This window comes from Trachurus japonicus, chromosome 24 (assembly GCF_045865225.1).
Source record: "Trachurus japonicus isolate A0001 chromosome 24, Traja_1.0".
NCBI classification, from domain to species: domain Eukaryota; kingdom Metazoa; phylum Chordata; class Actinopteri; order Carangiformes; family Carangidae; genus Trachurus; species Trachurus japonicus.
The window spans coordinates 21,882,846-21,899,162 of record NC_140930.1 but is presented as its reverse complement, the minus strand read 5'-3'; the positions used below and the strand labels follow the sequence as shown (position 1 = coordinate 21,899,162).

At 41.6% G+C, this 16,317-nt stretch overlaps 2 protein-coding genes across 2 annotated transcripts; both read right to left on the bottom strand.

The window, feature by feature from the left end:
- Positions 1 to 4,696: 4,696 nt before the first annotated feature.
- On the bottom strand, positions 4,697 to 10,300 carry gpr63 (G protein-coupled receptor 63). Its single transcript, XM_085771092.1, has 2 exons — positions 9,769 to 10,300; positions 4,697 to 6,078 (listed from the first exon to the last, which is right to left on the bottom strand). The coding sequence occupies exon 2, from the start codon at positions 5,964 to 5,966 to the stop codon at positions 4,734 to 4,736; it is 1,233 nt and encodes a 410-aa protein (XP_085627218.1). The 5' UTR covers positions 5,967 to 6,078; positions 9,769 to 10,300; the 3' UTR covers positions 4,697 to 4,733.
- Positions 10,301 to 10,965: 665 nt separating this feature from the next.
- ndufaf4 (NADH:ubiquinone oxidoreductase complex assembly factor 4) lies at positions 10,966 to 16,276 on the bottom strand. Its single transcript, XM_085771227.1, has 3 exons — positions 16,075 to 16,276; positions 15,819 to 15,919; positions 10,966 to 12,873 (listed from the first exon to the last, which is right to left on the bottom strand). Exons 1-3 carry the CDS (start codon positions 16,214 to 16,216, stop codon positions 12,568 to 12,570), a joined length of 549 nt encoding a protein of 182 aa, XP_085627353.1. The 5' UTR covers positions 16,217 to 16,276; the 3' UTR covers positions 10,966 to 12,567.
- Between the last annotated feature and the right edge of the window lie 41 nt (positions 16,277 to 16,317).

The following is a 16,317-nucleotide window of genomic DNA, read 5'->3' as shown; positions in this document are numbered from 1 at the left end:
ATTGAAAGAACACACTCAACTCTTTAACCCCATGAATCAGGGGTGGAAATCTTTCTCTTATAGTATATTTCATTTTACACATATGATGGTCAAAAGACATTTGTTTGACCACGGGTGGTGAGCTGCTGTAACCTGTAGCTCCTTCCCCTCCGAGTTCAGCATGGTCAAGGTATGATTGCTTTTTGGTCCGTGGTTTAAATTAATATGTCTGAAGTTCACCTGAGCTCTAATGGAAACATCACTGCAAATTATGAGGGTTCTTATCTGGTGGTATCCACTCCACCACACGACCTTTGTCCAGGCTAAACAATAGTGTCTGAGATTTCTGCATCCACTCGAATACAGTGGAGATGAATGGATGAATGAATTTAATTTATGATGCTACAGATATCTGAATAAATATGTGGGCAGGCTATGTTTTAAATTTTTAACTTTTTATCCTCTGAACATGAACATTAAGACAACAAGAGATTAAAAGCAGTTTGGAAAATAACCTTAAAGGGATAGTTCAGCTTTTTTGAAGTGGGGTTGTATGAGCTACAAATGCCTATTAGGCAAGGCAAGGCAAGGCAAGGCAAGGCAATTTTATTTGTATAGCCCGTTTTTACAAACAGTTTGTCTCAAAGGGCTTTACATGGCATCGTAACAACATCCTCTGTCCTTAGACCCTCACATCGACTGAGGAAAAACTCCATGGAAACCCTTTTAACAGGGAAAAGTCGGAGAAACCTCAGGGTGAGCAACAGAGGAGGGATCCCTCACCCAGGACGGACAGACGTGCAATAGATGTTGTTACAGACAAGAAAACAGTTTACAGTTTGTCACAGAATGTGCGAAATATGGAAATGTTAGCAGGAGTTGATGAAGGCAGTCTCTGGTGAGGGGAGGGGGCGGAGGGGGCGGTAGATGCAGTAGAAAGGTCTCTGCTCTCCCCCATTGAGAAACACCAGCGCATCACGCTGCACCAAGACACAGGCAATACACTGAGGGATGATTAATCAGCGTATTTTCACCGCTTACGAGAAGTCCCTTCTCAAAATAATACACCAGTTCAAGAGTATGATCTAAAAAGTAATTCAAAAAAGCTGAAATATCCCTTTAAAAAGTGTGGCATTTAATGTAACACAATAACAATGGGACCTACATTTGATGTGGCAGCAAATTAACAGTGGTCTAACTGACAGAATCTCAGAGTACCTGCTGTAGAAGATGACAGAAAAAGCCTAAATGTGATGTTAGAGGAGTTTTCTCCAAGGCTTACAATACCTAAACAAACAAACACACTTCAGACAGGTTACCAAGGTAAGAAATGTCTATTTCTTTATTACATTCAACAGTACAGTACACTGAAATTGCACATTTTCACCAGATATAGCAGCATTCTGACTGGCAAATGGGACTAATCAATAGGCATATCCAAAACGTTTAAAATTCAAACACACGTGTTCAAAAATGTGTCACGGCCACTTTTGGACCACATTCAAAATCCATTTAAGCCATAATTTACATGCCTTGTAAAAACAATTTCTACACAGCTAAAAACAGATTGTCCTTTCCTCCCCACGACTCATGATTCCAGTGGCAAGAAAAAAAAGACATGATCAAGTCAAACCCAGCAGCGCCTGGTTTCTTAAGCACAATATTATTAGAAAAGGAAAAATCCATATGTGGATACCTTCACTTGATATGTGCCATTCAGTGCATTCCGACAGTTAAAACGTGTTTTGATTGATAATTTCCTTCAGCTGACAGCTTCACTTATAAGCTCTTAACATTACTCAGAATGCCATTGTCTTATACTCAGAATAGAAATGTGTACTGTGGGTTGAGTGGGTGGGAAATGAGCCTTAGGTAGAGTGGTGGCATAACAGAGGCAGCAGGTGCAGCCATGGTTGTATTGTCTGGTTTACTGAATAGGGCTGGGTATCCCATTTAAATAACTTTCACACCTAAATAAATATGTAATCAATACTTTTAATGATCTTATTGAGTCTATAATGATCAGAACTCACGATGTCAATAATATTTTTTTTTTTTTTACTGTGCAGAAGCAGTCTGGCTGAAGCTTGTGTTGAGGCTGTTGACATTTGAGAACCTACTGATATAAAATGTAATATGTCATCACTGTCGGGCGCAAACCTCGTATGTCCAAAAATCATGATTTTTATTTTTTTCCATAAATCAGTACTATTGGTCACCCTTTATGTCTGACTGTGGTTTTACAAATATTAAACAACAGGAAAAACATAGTTTTTCGAGAAAAACAGAATAAAATGTAACCTGTAAGTTGATGATAACGTAATGCAATAAGCTATAGCCGATACATCCGTCAATAATCAGTGACGGCAAAACCCTTCTATCTCCACTCTTTTGTTGGTCATAAACCTCCTAACTCCACGTGAGCCTGATTTGGGTAAAATATAGTAATGACACATTCCAATATCTGACTATTTGTAAAGACACAATACCAAGTTTGATGATGTTATGTCCAGTTAATACAAAACCACAAGGTGTTTTTGTTTCCTGAAAAATAACAATTTTGGACATAGGAGGTTTGCGCCCGACAGCGACGTTGTGCTGTAGCTCCTTTTACACAGCTCGTTCAAAGTGGGAACATTGTGCTTTTCAGTCTACCTCACAGTTTCAATGTTCTGCCTTGCAGGTGGCAATGGAGGTAGACAAAGAGCTGGATTCCACATCTATGTAGAAGGTTTGGAGTTGGTGTGGCAGGACAGGAAGCTGTGGTGTGACACATCATGCCTCTGATTCTGCAACAGCAGCCTGCGATCTATAAATACACCGGGGCACCGCTATGCCAGACTTGTTTGGTTCAGTATGAACAAGCAAAGGTAGCAAAATGAGGTGTCGTCTTCACAGCAATACAACAGATCTGTGTGAAAGGGGCTTCTGGCTTTCCTACAGAATAGTTTACCAAGAACAGTTGTTTACCTAGAACTTAACCAGCTAAACAAAAATGAGCTTGTTGGTTGGTCTTCCATTTTTTGACAAAAACAATCAGTGCAGCTAATCAATGAATAATCAATGACCTAAACAATTAAGAATCTTCACAGACTCAAAAGGAGACTGGACTTCAAGTGTCGTTCAATTGAAAAAGTGATCTACAGGATTCAGCAGATGTGTTAGAGATCTAGGAGATGTGATTATACATGACTGAATGTTAGAGATAACGTAGAATTTAGTAGAGTCGAAGCTCATCTGACCACAATCACACCAGGGGTCGGATTTATCAAGTGTGGCATTTTAGCGCTGACAATTTGTGGAATTTAGCCCTACTCGTGTGCAAACCTTCCGGGAGTGAAAAGACGTTCTGTCTTCGTTTGATGAGGAGCAGTTGATCAAACGATATCGCCAATAATGTACCGCTGAATTAATGAATTGGAAAGATTAGAAAATATTTCTTTTTGATTATTCTTCATTCTCAGTGTATATATTTTGTAGATTATTGTCAAAGTACAGTTGAATATACGTACAATCCCATTGGCCATTTAGCTAGTCACTGAGATATTTCTATATTTTTAGATAAGGGATTCAATTCAGCGATTGGTCATTGCTATGGACTTGGAAGTGGCATCATCTAAAATTTAATTTACGGCACATAGAACTGTTGTAACTCAGCTCTGAGACTGACACTTAAGATTCAGCCCTACACTTTGCTAAAAGTGTAAGACGCTTGATAACTAACTTTTAAGTGCAGCTTTCAGCAAAGATTGTTTTTACTGACAAGTCAACTCTTAGCAGTGTTCTTAGGAGTAATTCAAAGAAGCTTGATAAATACGGCCCCAGGTCATCATCACAGATAATACTGGCAGTGAAGCCTCTGATTGGACGAGTCCAGTCGCCTTTGAGATATTCAATGATAGAAGTTCTCACATGCATCCAGCAGCCTCTGAACCTCAGTGCAAACTGGTTAGACAGACTGACATTAGCACTGCATCAACCCTATGGGCTTCTGGGAAAAAAGTCAAAGTAAGTTGACAATGACTTTTGTCGCAATGCAGCATGATCGCTGCCAATCCGGTAAGTGGTAATGTTTTGGTGTGTAACCAAAAACCATCTAACATTAGTGTTCACTTTCAATCATACCCAAAACCTGAAGAAATAATAGTGGTCACACACAGCAGCCCCTGACAAATACAACCACTTGTTACTGGACCAAAGCACCACTTGCACGTCATGTAATTACACCTGATGGTCATGGGATGCATCAAAAAATATCAGAGAAGGCTAGTAAGTAAGACTCGAGTTTTAAATATTTGATTCCAGTTCGCTAGTTGCTGGTTCAGATTTAACAGTTGCCTACCTACATTTTCACTTGTTTCGTTAGAAATAACATTTACATTCTTCAAGAGTATTAAAAACTATTTTTGTATCTAGTATTGGTAGAGAAATTTTGGTATTGTAACAGAAACAGTATCAACCAATTTGGAGCATTACCCAGCCTTAAATCAAAGCTGTCTTGGCTTCTAGTATTAGAAAGTGAGCAGTGCTTGAGGAACTGACGGGCCTTAAAACTGATGGACGTACTGTATGACTAGACTTTCGGGGTTGTATTTTATCTTCAAAGTGGACCACACTGCCCCTTGTCTTTTTTTAATGCAGTGCTACCTTCAGTCTGAACACCTGCTAGAAGAAGTGTACCATCAAACAGCCAAACAGTACATTATGTAAAGTAGTAAAAACAGTGTTGAAATGTTTGACCGTGGATTCTTCCTTTAGACCACAGAGCGATGCTCACCGCACACGTACACGGCGCTCGGCTGAATGCGCCTCTTGGTGTTTCCCGGCAGCTGAGGGAGAAACTTGAAGTACTTGGGCATCAGGTCGAGGCAGGCGTCGCGGAACTTCTTGATCCGCCAGTAGTAGATGAGAGGGTTGAGGGCCGACTTGAGGTAGCACAACCACAGGACCCACGTGCTGATTTGAAAAAAGCTGTCTTTATGGTAGAACCCGTCGCTGAAGGTGGTGACCAGACTGTACGCGGTGAACGGCGCCCAGCACACTGTAAACACGGAGAAGAGGATGAGGATGGTGGTGAAGGCACGGGTCTTGAAGCTCATGTCTATGTTCATCTGGAAGGGCCTCTGGAGGCTCAGCAGGCCCAGCTTGCTGGCCTGGCTGAGGCAGATGCTGTCCGGGTGGCTGTGGATGCGGATGGCGTTGTGGCGGATGGTGTTCAGAATCCCCATGAACGTGTACAGCATGACCAAGAACGGCATGAAGAAGAAGACTAGCATCAGGATCAACACGTAGGCGTGGTACCCGGGCTCCACGCTGTGCCCGAACACACACTGAGGCGCCCGGGGTGGGATCTGTAAGAGAGGAGAGCCCACAGCCAGGGGGAAAGAGAAGATGAAGGACAGCCCCCATGTGACCACGATGAGCACCTTGGCTCTCTGCGGGCTCAGCTTATCCTGCTTCTGGACGATGATAAGAAAACGATCGATGCTTATTATAAGCAGCACGGCCACTCCCTCCATCACGAAGAACCAAAAGAGCATGGCCGACACCCGGCAGAACAGGTCTCCGAAGATCCAGTCGGTGGTCACCACGGTGACCAGAGCGAAGGGCATGTTCAGGATGGCCAGCATCATGTCGGCGAACGCCAGGCTGGCCAGGAGGATGTTGATGGCCGAGCGCATGGCGGATCTCTGGTACACCATCAGGCACACCACCACGTTCCCCAGCAGGGCCACCAGCAGGATGGCAACCATGACGACGCAGAAGAAGACCCGCAGGGGCACACTGACGCCCCGCAGGCTCTCCGGGGCCTCCGCCGTGGGCGCGACCGGCTCCGACGGCGAGCGCGAGCCCAGGGAAATGTTCGCCATGGAGACGTTCTCCATGGCCGGCCGCTTGGAGAGGTTCAGCAGCGCCGTAAAGAGACGGCAGAGACCGGCGTCAGCGTCCCTCGCCTCTGGAAGGGGAACAGTAGCGGAGTGAACCATTCTTCCCCTGGGTGAGCGGGCATCGTCGGCGGCGAGCTCACTTGGAACATGATGCTGCGGAGGCAGGTGTTCCCGGCTCAGTGCAACATGACGTCCTCATGGCTGGGAGAACCTGCAACACACAAAAATGTAGTGAATGCTGAGGAAAAATATTGTTTGATAATTGGCATCGTGATTGGAAAATAAACTAGCTAACTTGAAAATTCCCCTTGGAGTTGTAATAGGCCGTCTGTGTTTGCATGTCCCCAATTAAAGCGTTCAACCATGTTCCATCTCAAACCTGAAGTGTCTACCAGAATGAAACAAATGACTGGTCGTGACACAAAAACAGAATTCCTTAAGAGCCATTTAAGGAATTTATTACTAAGAATTTAACATCACGTAGAACCCTTTGGTTACAAAATGTTACTGATTTGTCCTTTTAGACATTTGTTTGAAATTGTGTCATACCAAGTGTATGAATTACTGGGCTAAGTGTGTATTACTGTGTATCCTTTAACCTCTGACAACCAAATCCTTGAGTCTCACTGAACATCTGTGCCAACTCAAAAGATCACAAAAGTGGGACAGTCGGTGAATGAAAACTGCTTTTAAATGCCTTTTCATAATATGCATTGTGGCCATTTCCAATTGATTCATATGCAAACTACTACTACTACCCTTCCTTTCACTCAGTTGCTCTAGAGCTCAGTAGCTACACTGTAACTTAAGAAAACACATGCAAATGTAAAACCGTGCTACAGTTCACTTCAGAAAACATCATCAATATGGAACTCCCAATGTGAAACCTGCACACTGAAGTTGGACCTCAACTCTAACCCTAGATATGAAAACATGAACCTGACGACCTAGTCAAAGATTATCAATGATTTTCAATGTTACACACATTCAGTGTCATTTTTACCAAAAGAACAGTTCAACATTTTTGGAAACATGTTTTTTATGACCGATCCTGTGTCTGCACATGCACCGGACAAGTAAACCATATGCTCGTACTGTTTATTTCCCATCTATTCTTTTAGAGCACTGTATTATGAATAGAAGCATGTCCATATCTGTGGACATGGCTAGCCTAGCTTGGCATAAAGACTGAAAACTGAAATAACAAACCTGATTTTCTCCACAGTTCAAACATACAGCTTCCTTCTCCCATAAAGCTGGTTTATAAACCATTCATTTTTCATTTATTTAACCCATAACCAAACAGAAAGGTATTAACAACACTGTCATTGAAACTATACGTGGCAGGTGACACACAGACCTTTCATATCTGAAAGAGGAACATGTGAATTCCCCCAAAATGTTGAAATAGACTATAAACAAAAGCAGTAAATCAAAACGGGACATCTTCCGTTTGCCTGAAATTCTCGGGGGTGGGGGGGTGGGGTGAGAGTGCTATTCTTTCCTGCAGTCAGTAACCAACAACCAATGTTCTGGGGACAAGTCAAATATGGCAGTAAAACCTCTTATCACTTGTATAAACATGAGACGGTTTATTTCAGACTGCCTGGTATCACTGACAATGACGAAGCCAGTAATGTCATATAATACATTTGCAGTGGAAAAGTACCTTAGAAATTAATTTACAGTAAAAACACAAGTATATTGCCTATTGTATTAATAAGCCTGTTAATATGAGAAGAGTGCATGTCAGCCATGAAAAAAAAACACAGGGTGGCCTCTGCTTTGATACCTGGCTATTTACCAGATAGTGCTATCAGACAGTCAAGAGAGAAAAGCTGAAGTAATGAGATAAACAGGCTGTCAGTAACAAAGATGGGAAGACTTAGCTGTATTCACATGCTGATGACAATTACATTGTTTGCTGCAATTACCTATTGCTACATCACAATGAAGACTAACAGTTGTATGAGAGCAAATAAGAAACCGGTTTAATTTTAGCCCACTTCCTGCTCCATTCACCTCACATACACACAAATGGGGCTTTGTGGATCACAATTCTGATCATAGCCTGCTCTGCAGCAGTCTGCCTCAACAGGGGAAGGCAATACACATCGCTTTGCCTTCCTGCAGGGACAATGTGACCTGGAAAAAAAAAGTTTAAATATTCACTTAAGCCTCCGAGCAATCAAGTGAACCTGAGGTAAAATAGATGATCAGGTACTTGGCGTTTGAAAAGACTGGGAATTGTACAAAGACTCTGTGTGGCAACGCGATCATGCAGCAGAGAATTGTGGAGAGAATGAGCTGAGAGCTTTTCAGCCACATCTTGTCACCTTGGATTTCTATGGAAGAATACTTAGGGGACAAAGGGTTCCTGCCAAGCATGTCATTATAATAGGCTACTGAAAGAAATGATAACATGTTAAAAAAAAAACAACCTGCACCGTGTTGATTTGATGCATCAATGACAGACACAGCCATGTCTGTGACATCATTTCTACATGTCAAATGAAACAGAATTTGATTTAGAATTCTGTGAATCTGTAAATACAATTGTGGTTGTGTAACAAAACGCACCACCAGTTAAATCTGCTATAACGTATTCCTTATTTCCTCATTATTAATTTGAGATAGGTTACTAGAATAAAATTCATAAGAGTCCAGCATGACGTGGTCGTCTATCTGAGAAGTGTTTACAATATTCTGTGTCTGCCCTTCTTCCTTATCAGTAAACAAAGCCATTGTTGTTAATTGTTAATCATAACCCTAAACCGTTTCAAAGGTGATGTAAGGAAGAAGGGTTTTTAAAAAGTGTATAAAGGCAAGGCACTTTGGCTCTTTAAAATAACACAGCTCTGTGACAGTTTTCAGTTCTAAGAATTTGACTCATTCTGAACGCCCTAAATGTATCGCAGAGATACATATTTATCTTTTATAAATGTAAAGTGCATTATAAATAAAATGTATTATTTATTATCATCTTATTTAATGTTGTACTCTGACTGACCACCATTTCTCAAATACCATATTCAAACTGTCAAGACTTATTAATAGCCAATAACTCATGTTTGTGATGTGAAACAGTGTGTTTGTGAAACTGTACAATGACACTGTGTACATTATAAGGTGGGTGGATGTAACCATACATCTTCAGATGGTTCTCAAAGTAAAACATATTAATGCTCCAGGATTAGCCTATAAGGGAGTAAATCTTAGCCTTGTTTACATAAGTGTCTATTCATTCATTGTCATGTGTGTTTTTTGTTTTAATTTCTGCATTAACTTGGTGATGTGCAGTTATATATAGAAACATGTAAATCAGTGCAGTCTTCTGACTATAATTATTTCCTAATAAGCTGGTGGCCATATGTTAAGACACATGATGCTGGTGTCTCTGTTCTCCAGGCATAAATCCCACCCCAGCGTTTTAGCAGCAGCTACATCTGCGAGACAAGCTGAGAGCTCTTGTGAAAATGTACCCAAATGTTGTGAAAATCAATGGCAAACAGAATCACAGCTCATTCAGAGCAGGCCCTCACTTCATCACCGACCGACAACTATAAGAGCCATTCGGGACCAACCAACCCCCCCGGCATGCTCACTTCTCGACATTACATTATATCCTACATGACTGTAATAATGTTGTTGTGAAGCGACTCAGTAATTTGTAGCTACATCCTCGATTGCTCCGGTGTTATGGCACCAAAATGGTAGAGAAGACAAACTGAGGAGAGTCCATGGAGAGTTTACATCTCTGTGGACGACAGAGGCAGGCAGACTGTTTTCAGGAACCAAAAGCTCATATTGTACAACTTTACGTCTAAATGTAGCATCTAATGAGACGTTATGTTTTTAAAATGTGTTGTCGGCGGCTTCAGACGGTTTCCTTTGATTTTACCTGCTTCACGCTCCCATGTTGAGGCTGAGGGCGGCAGGAGTGTGGAGACTTCAGTCCTCCAAACGATGCATCTCGCCGCTCGAAACGTTTTCTCCTCCTCGCTGGACTGTTTTAAGCAGGCAATTAAATAGTTCTTCTAGTAGAAACTAAATAAACAAAAAAAATGTAGTCTCGTGGCTGCCTGTGTGTTTTATCAACAGTGCGACAGCCCAGTGATGCTACCACCTACACAAACGAAGCCATAGAAAAAGTGAAATCTCCGCATTTGGTCTTTTAGTCTGAGCTTTTGTTTCCTGGAGAGGAGGTCGGCAGAGAGAGAGGCGGCTGTGATTGTAGCTGTTTCACCTCTCGTGGAAACAAATATTAAGCTTGTGTTTTCTTCCACGCTCCCTTTTTTTTTTCCTTCGACTCGCTCAGCGACATGGAGTCACAGACACATCCTCCTGTAGCAAATGTATCAGGCTATCCACTTCCACTGCAACTAGCCCCAATTATCGCTACACTGTTGCACACAGTCGGGAAAACCAGCTGCGAGGCAACGAGCCTCTCACACGCCGCTTCCTGTCGAGACTTTCAAAACAATTGTCCAAAACGTGTGTTTTTTTTTTTCTGAGAATAGATAGGCTACGAGACATAAAAAAAAATAATGAAGAAAGCAAGGTTCTGTTCTGCAAGTGCACAAAACTAACTAATATTTCGAATGTATTATCACCACGAGGAGCTATGTTGTAGAGATCAATGTAACCATTATTATTTTACCAATTAACATCTACTTGCATTAAACTCATCCGTGCATCACACATCAAAAGTGTTGAAATAATTGAATTTATTGAGTGTAGCCTACATAAAATAATCTGCTTTCCAGAAAGTGACATAATTTAATTTAATAGTTTAAAATATTTATGATACTTTTAGAAACATTACTTTATCCTATATTTCATTTCATGAAACCTAGCTACAATTTATTATTTGCATCATTATTCAATAGGCCTACTATACTGTTTTTTTTTTTTTTTTTTAATCAAACATTTGCTTTATTCTGAAAGCAAGACAGCGCGGCTTCCGGCAGCATTCTTGCTCTCTTTGGGCGCTTTGATGCGGGTTTGTATTCAGTGATAACTGACACCTAGAGAAGCCAATTACATGCACGAAAGTGAACCCATTTTCAGCATCACCCAACTGACAGACTGAAGTGGGAAAAATGGGCGTGGTTTGCTTAGAGGAAGTACTTTTATGGGCACGTGTTTCTGTCGTAGGTGGTAAAGATGACAAATGGGGCTTGTTATTGCAGAAGCAAGCTCATTGTAGTGAAAATATTGTTTGCTGTAGATTTAATGTGTGGCAAGGATATGGCAATCATTTTAACATGATTTCAACAGTACACTGGTTACATTGTATACATATTCACCTGTCAGACTGTTGACTCCAGGACACATGAAAAAGGAAGAAAAACATCAACACTTTATTTTCAAAAGTTGTGCGTATATGCAGCAAATTGGTTCAAGTGCCACAGCGTGATTTATTTATCAATTCTATAAGTGAACTTTATGTGCAAAGCTTACTTAAATAGCTCCCTTGTTCCAACATTCACAGACTGCTTCTTGAACAATATAAATAAATACATTTCCCACCTTCCACATTGATGACATTAACAACAGAACTGTGACTGTCAGCTGTTTGAAAAATGGGATCCCAACATCCCAATATGTAGGCTATTCAGATAAAAAGTGAATGATCATTAGCTGATCAAAGACTGATTTTGTATTCATTTCATTTCATTTCAGTCTCATACAATTTCATTTTTTTTTTTACAATATGAGTTACATAATTTATAGTTTAGCAATGATATTTCAGTTGTGGTAGCTATGATTGACTTGTCTAAAATGTGTAATAGGAATTTTTTCAAGAGACATAACAGCAAGCTCTGATGTGTTTGTTGAATTGAATGGCTAAATGTAGTTCCAGTGAACAAATATGCAGTATGTAAATGCATTGGTTGTTTCAGTTGTTTCAAGCATACTGGTCTGTGCTACAAAGCGAGTAATAGTCACATGACAGTGGTTATCAAATGACATTTGACACATATCACCAACCACAAAAAAAGAGGCAGAGCTTTGTGTTTTAGAAACCAAATGGGGAAAACATTAGACACATAGTGATGAACGTTGGACATTAGTGTAATCCAGAGGGTTTTACAGGCTCTGAACACTGAGCTCCACCAGATCTTCTACCCTGATTTATCAGATATACATCAGGGTTGGTAAAGCGTGCAGCATCAATTCCCATGGCGATGTATCCAGGGCTGAAAACTCGCTAACCACAAGTCCTGCTAACTAGTGCATGTCTCTGGTTGCAGCGTTTAGTTTTGGCTTCTGTTCAGGCCTCATAGTACCACACTTGTCAACCTGACCCCAAACACCACAGTTTAAAAAAATAAGATGAGTAACAGTTTCTGCACAAACAGGAGATGAATACCCATCTATTCGTCTCACTATTAGAGGAAATGATATTATGTGTATGTGCCAAATTGTTTGAGAGTCTATGGCTTCTCAAATACAAATACTTTAATTAGTAATTATTTATCAATTTTATTATTTTTATTTTTATAAATTAGTTTTACAATTGTCAATAATCCAAATTTGGATATCTCCCATGACTCCTTCCACATATCACTCAGGCTTCCCTGGCTCCACATCCCATGTTGGAATACCAGACCACTCCCAATGCCGATATATGGACATACAGAGTTATATCTGCTAATACTTTGTCTCTTATTCACCATTCACCATCAGTCTAGTCCTATGAATCCTTTATCTGCTTGACATCGTCAGTCTTGGGCGGTATGATCTCAACCTGGAAGGGGATGAAGAACTCCACAAGTGCTTTTGTGTCCTTTAAGTCGAGGCAGTACTCCTGAGCGATCTTCTCCAGGGTCCAGGTCTGAGGCTGGCGCTGGTGGCTGCTCAGAGCCTTCAGAGCCTCAGCAATGGTCAGCTTTCCTTTAGGAACGTCTGTGAGCTCCACCAGGCCGTACGGATCCCCTGGTAAACTGAACTTGAGCGGCCGGCGCTCTGCTCGTGTGCCCGCTGCCGCTTCCTTTGACTCCTGTGAGAACAAGGAAAAGGAAATGAGTCTACGGTAGCCTATACTGACATTCATTCCATTAAAGGAGACATATTATGCCCCGTTCCACAATTTAAAGCAATACTAAAGAACTTTCAGTTTTGGTTGAGTGTTCCCTCCTTGTTGTGACTCGCAAAAGTGAAAGTGAAAGTAAAGTGAGAGCAGGGTTCCTAGCCTGGCTCTCGCCAGACCCTTGTAGTTCCGCAAAGCTACGCTGAGCTCCGCACAAGGGTCTGGGACTGCTCCATAGGCGATTCATTTCAGAAGGCGGGGCCTTGTAAAAAAATCTTGTATGTGATTGGATAAACCACTTGTCCGTTATCTTGAATGACGTGCTACTTCAGCCACTCACTGCGAGCCGCCATTGTTGTTTGACTCAAACAGTCGCTTCAGCGCTACGTCACACCTCAGAAAGTCCCGCCCGGCGATCCTGATTGGTTCATTATTTTTTGCTCCGGGGAAGAAGTTTGCATTGGCCTCGAGTCCAGACCCTCGTGCGAAGCTGAGCGTAGCGCCTCTGGTGGAGCTTTGCGGAACTACAAGGGTCTGGCGAGAGCCAGGCTACAGGGTTCCTACCATGCTCCTCAAAGCTGCTTAGTGCCAGAGAAAGAGATACAGACCCCCTCAGGCCACGACAGAGGTGTCATTCAACTTGTTGTAAGTCGATGTATCATCACAAAAGTTATGAAAATATTTTATGAAGGTTGAAAAATTACTTAGTGCTGGTTTAAAATAGTTCCCAGGTGTCTTCAAGGACAATTCCGGGAAAATTCAACCTGGGGTGCTAGTTTCCTAATATTTTATGTCTAAAAGAATGAATCTGATGATTTTCTTTTTAATTGCTCCTGTTTTGTTGTTTTTGTTTTCGTCTTCGTAGCAGTTAGGGTAAGTCTGGATATTGTTTATTCTGCCTGTAAACATACTGAGAGCGTCATCTTGACTCTCGCGCAAGACTATTACAGCTCCGTTTACAAACATGTCGGCTATCTTTAAGTAAACAAACCCCTCAGTGTATGTTTGAATAGCTATCTGACGTTGTCCGTGGAAAAAAACATGTGGTTTTGTGGAATGTAAATAGTCTAAACAAGCAAGATCGGGCCTCTCCCATTCATCGCTGCCGTAGACAGCCAGAACTACTGCAAAACAGGAGCAATTAAAAAGCAAATCTTCAGATTCCTTCTTTAGACCTAAAATATAAGGAAACTAGCACACCAGGTTGAATTTGCCCGAAATTGTCCTTTAAAGACATGTCTGACATGCTTTGGTCAAAATACCCCAAGGATCAAACATAACCACTAGCACTTTTTTCATCCACTCAAAATAGCCCTGTTCAGAATGGCTGGTTTCAGTGCCTGTCCCTTTAAATGCAAATTAACCACTGTTAACTTTGTTATGCAAATTAAAAAAACTAATGACATCATAGTCAGACAAGTGAGGGAACAGCTTGTAAAACCACATGGATTTTAACTTATAGGGAGCCTGTTAATTACAGATTTTTTTTGTCAATTCTCACATTTTGGTGGCTGGAAGGGAAGCCAAACACACAATGTAAAAGCGCCTTCAGAAAGTGATATTTCCATTGTTCCCTTTAAATGCAACCTAGACTGTGGAGAGCTTACATCCCAAAAAATAATCATCCATCTTCTCATGTTCTTTCATTTAACACAGACCAAAAAGCAGAATCACTCACTCAACCCAGATGTCCTTCAGCATTATGGGACATTTTAGTCTATTTAATTTCCTTGATTTGGTTCTGTCCTACACCCTTAGATGGTCTGTAACTAGCAACTAGTTACATGTTACAGCATCATTGATTAAAGTATTTACTAATCTATTATAGACTCAATGGCACTGCAGGATGGACATAAAGTCATCAAATGTGTTCAACTGCACTTTGATAAAGTAATGAAGTAATAGTATTCTTAAAATTTAAGACACTACTTGGTAACATTACATTACATTTCAAGTAATGTTCAGCAGGACTGAAGATACCACTGGTGGTGAAAAGAGAAAGTGGGTCAACATAACTGTTGCATCATTGTTGCACATCAGAGCTTATGGTTCAAATGTGTCATTATTTCAAAAGTGTAGGCAAGAAGTACTTGCAAGTTTTGTATACTAATGAACTAGAACTGCAATTTCTAGATTTAGGACAGAACACGCTGTATCACACTGTTGAAGGCAAGTAGTTATTTTCCCTTACGAAGCTGTTTGCTGTCTCTCAACAGGTTTGCCTACGTTTGATCAGAGGTCTTCACTTTATCCGCCACAGTCAAGTCAAGTCAATTGTATTTGTGTAGCGCACCACCAACTCATAGCAAAGTTATCTCAGGTCACTTTACAAGGTGTAGACCAGGCATGAGCAACCTATTCCACAAAGGGCGCAGGCTTTCTTTCCAGCCAAGCAGCAGCACAGCGGCCTTGACACATTTAATCAACTGATCTCACTCAGTCTTCAGACAGTTGATTTGTCAAAACTGTGTGCTCTCGGTTGATTGGAACAAAAGCCTGCAGCCACACGCACCTTTGGGGAATGGTTTGCCCGTGCTTGGTGTAGACCTTCTCTTCATAACAGTATTTACAGAGACCCAACATATCCCACCAAGGACAGTGGCACACATGCCAACAGTGGTGAGAGAAAAACAAATCATTTTAAAAGAGACAAAAACCTTGATGAGCAAGTCAGATTTACACAAAGGAAAAGCAGTGACTCAGCTTCAAACAGATATCTAAAGACTCAGTGAGGGTTAGCTACTAGCTCCTGGTCCACTCTAATGGGAACAAGCTGAGTAATAGACTAACAATGATCTGAAATGTTCATATTGTTACTATGGCCTCTTAATTAAAATATCCTTATTATCATTTTTCATAAAGTCAAATGAAGCAGCATCCATCATCAAAGCCATATTGATCAGAGCCAGTCTGACCTCTGCTGCAGCTGGAGGGTCCTGGGACTCCACATACACAGACTTGAGGAGGGACAGCAGAGGGTCGTTCTTCTGGTGCACCGGGTCCACCGCTGGCTCCGGTGCTGCTGAGACAGAGAGACACATGCTCGTTAAAAGGGAAACCAAGTGTTTCTTTGTGCAGTTTAATGCCTGAGTCTTGCCGCTGAACCCGGCATGACCCCTGATGAGGAGAGTTACACAAGTTATCGGAGCTTCCAGAGACACTCACCTCCAGGGCCGGCGGCGGCGGCGGCGGCAGAGGGCGGAGCAGCGACCGCGTGTCTCGGCGCTGCGCTCGGCTTCTCTTTAGAGATTTCTCGGAACACCCGGTTCTCCAGGTTGAAGTTTCTGAACATACGCGCGACCCGTGCTCCCATGTTTGTCTCGTTACCGAACACTGCTGTCAACAAAGTTTATTCAATGTGCCTACGGGAAGCGAGAAGGGTCACGTTACACAGAAAAGGCGACCGTAGAAATC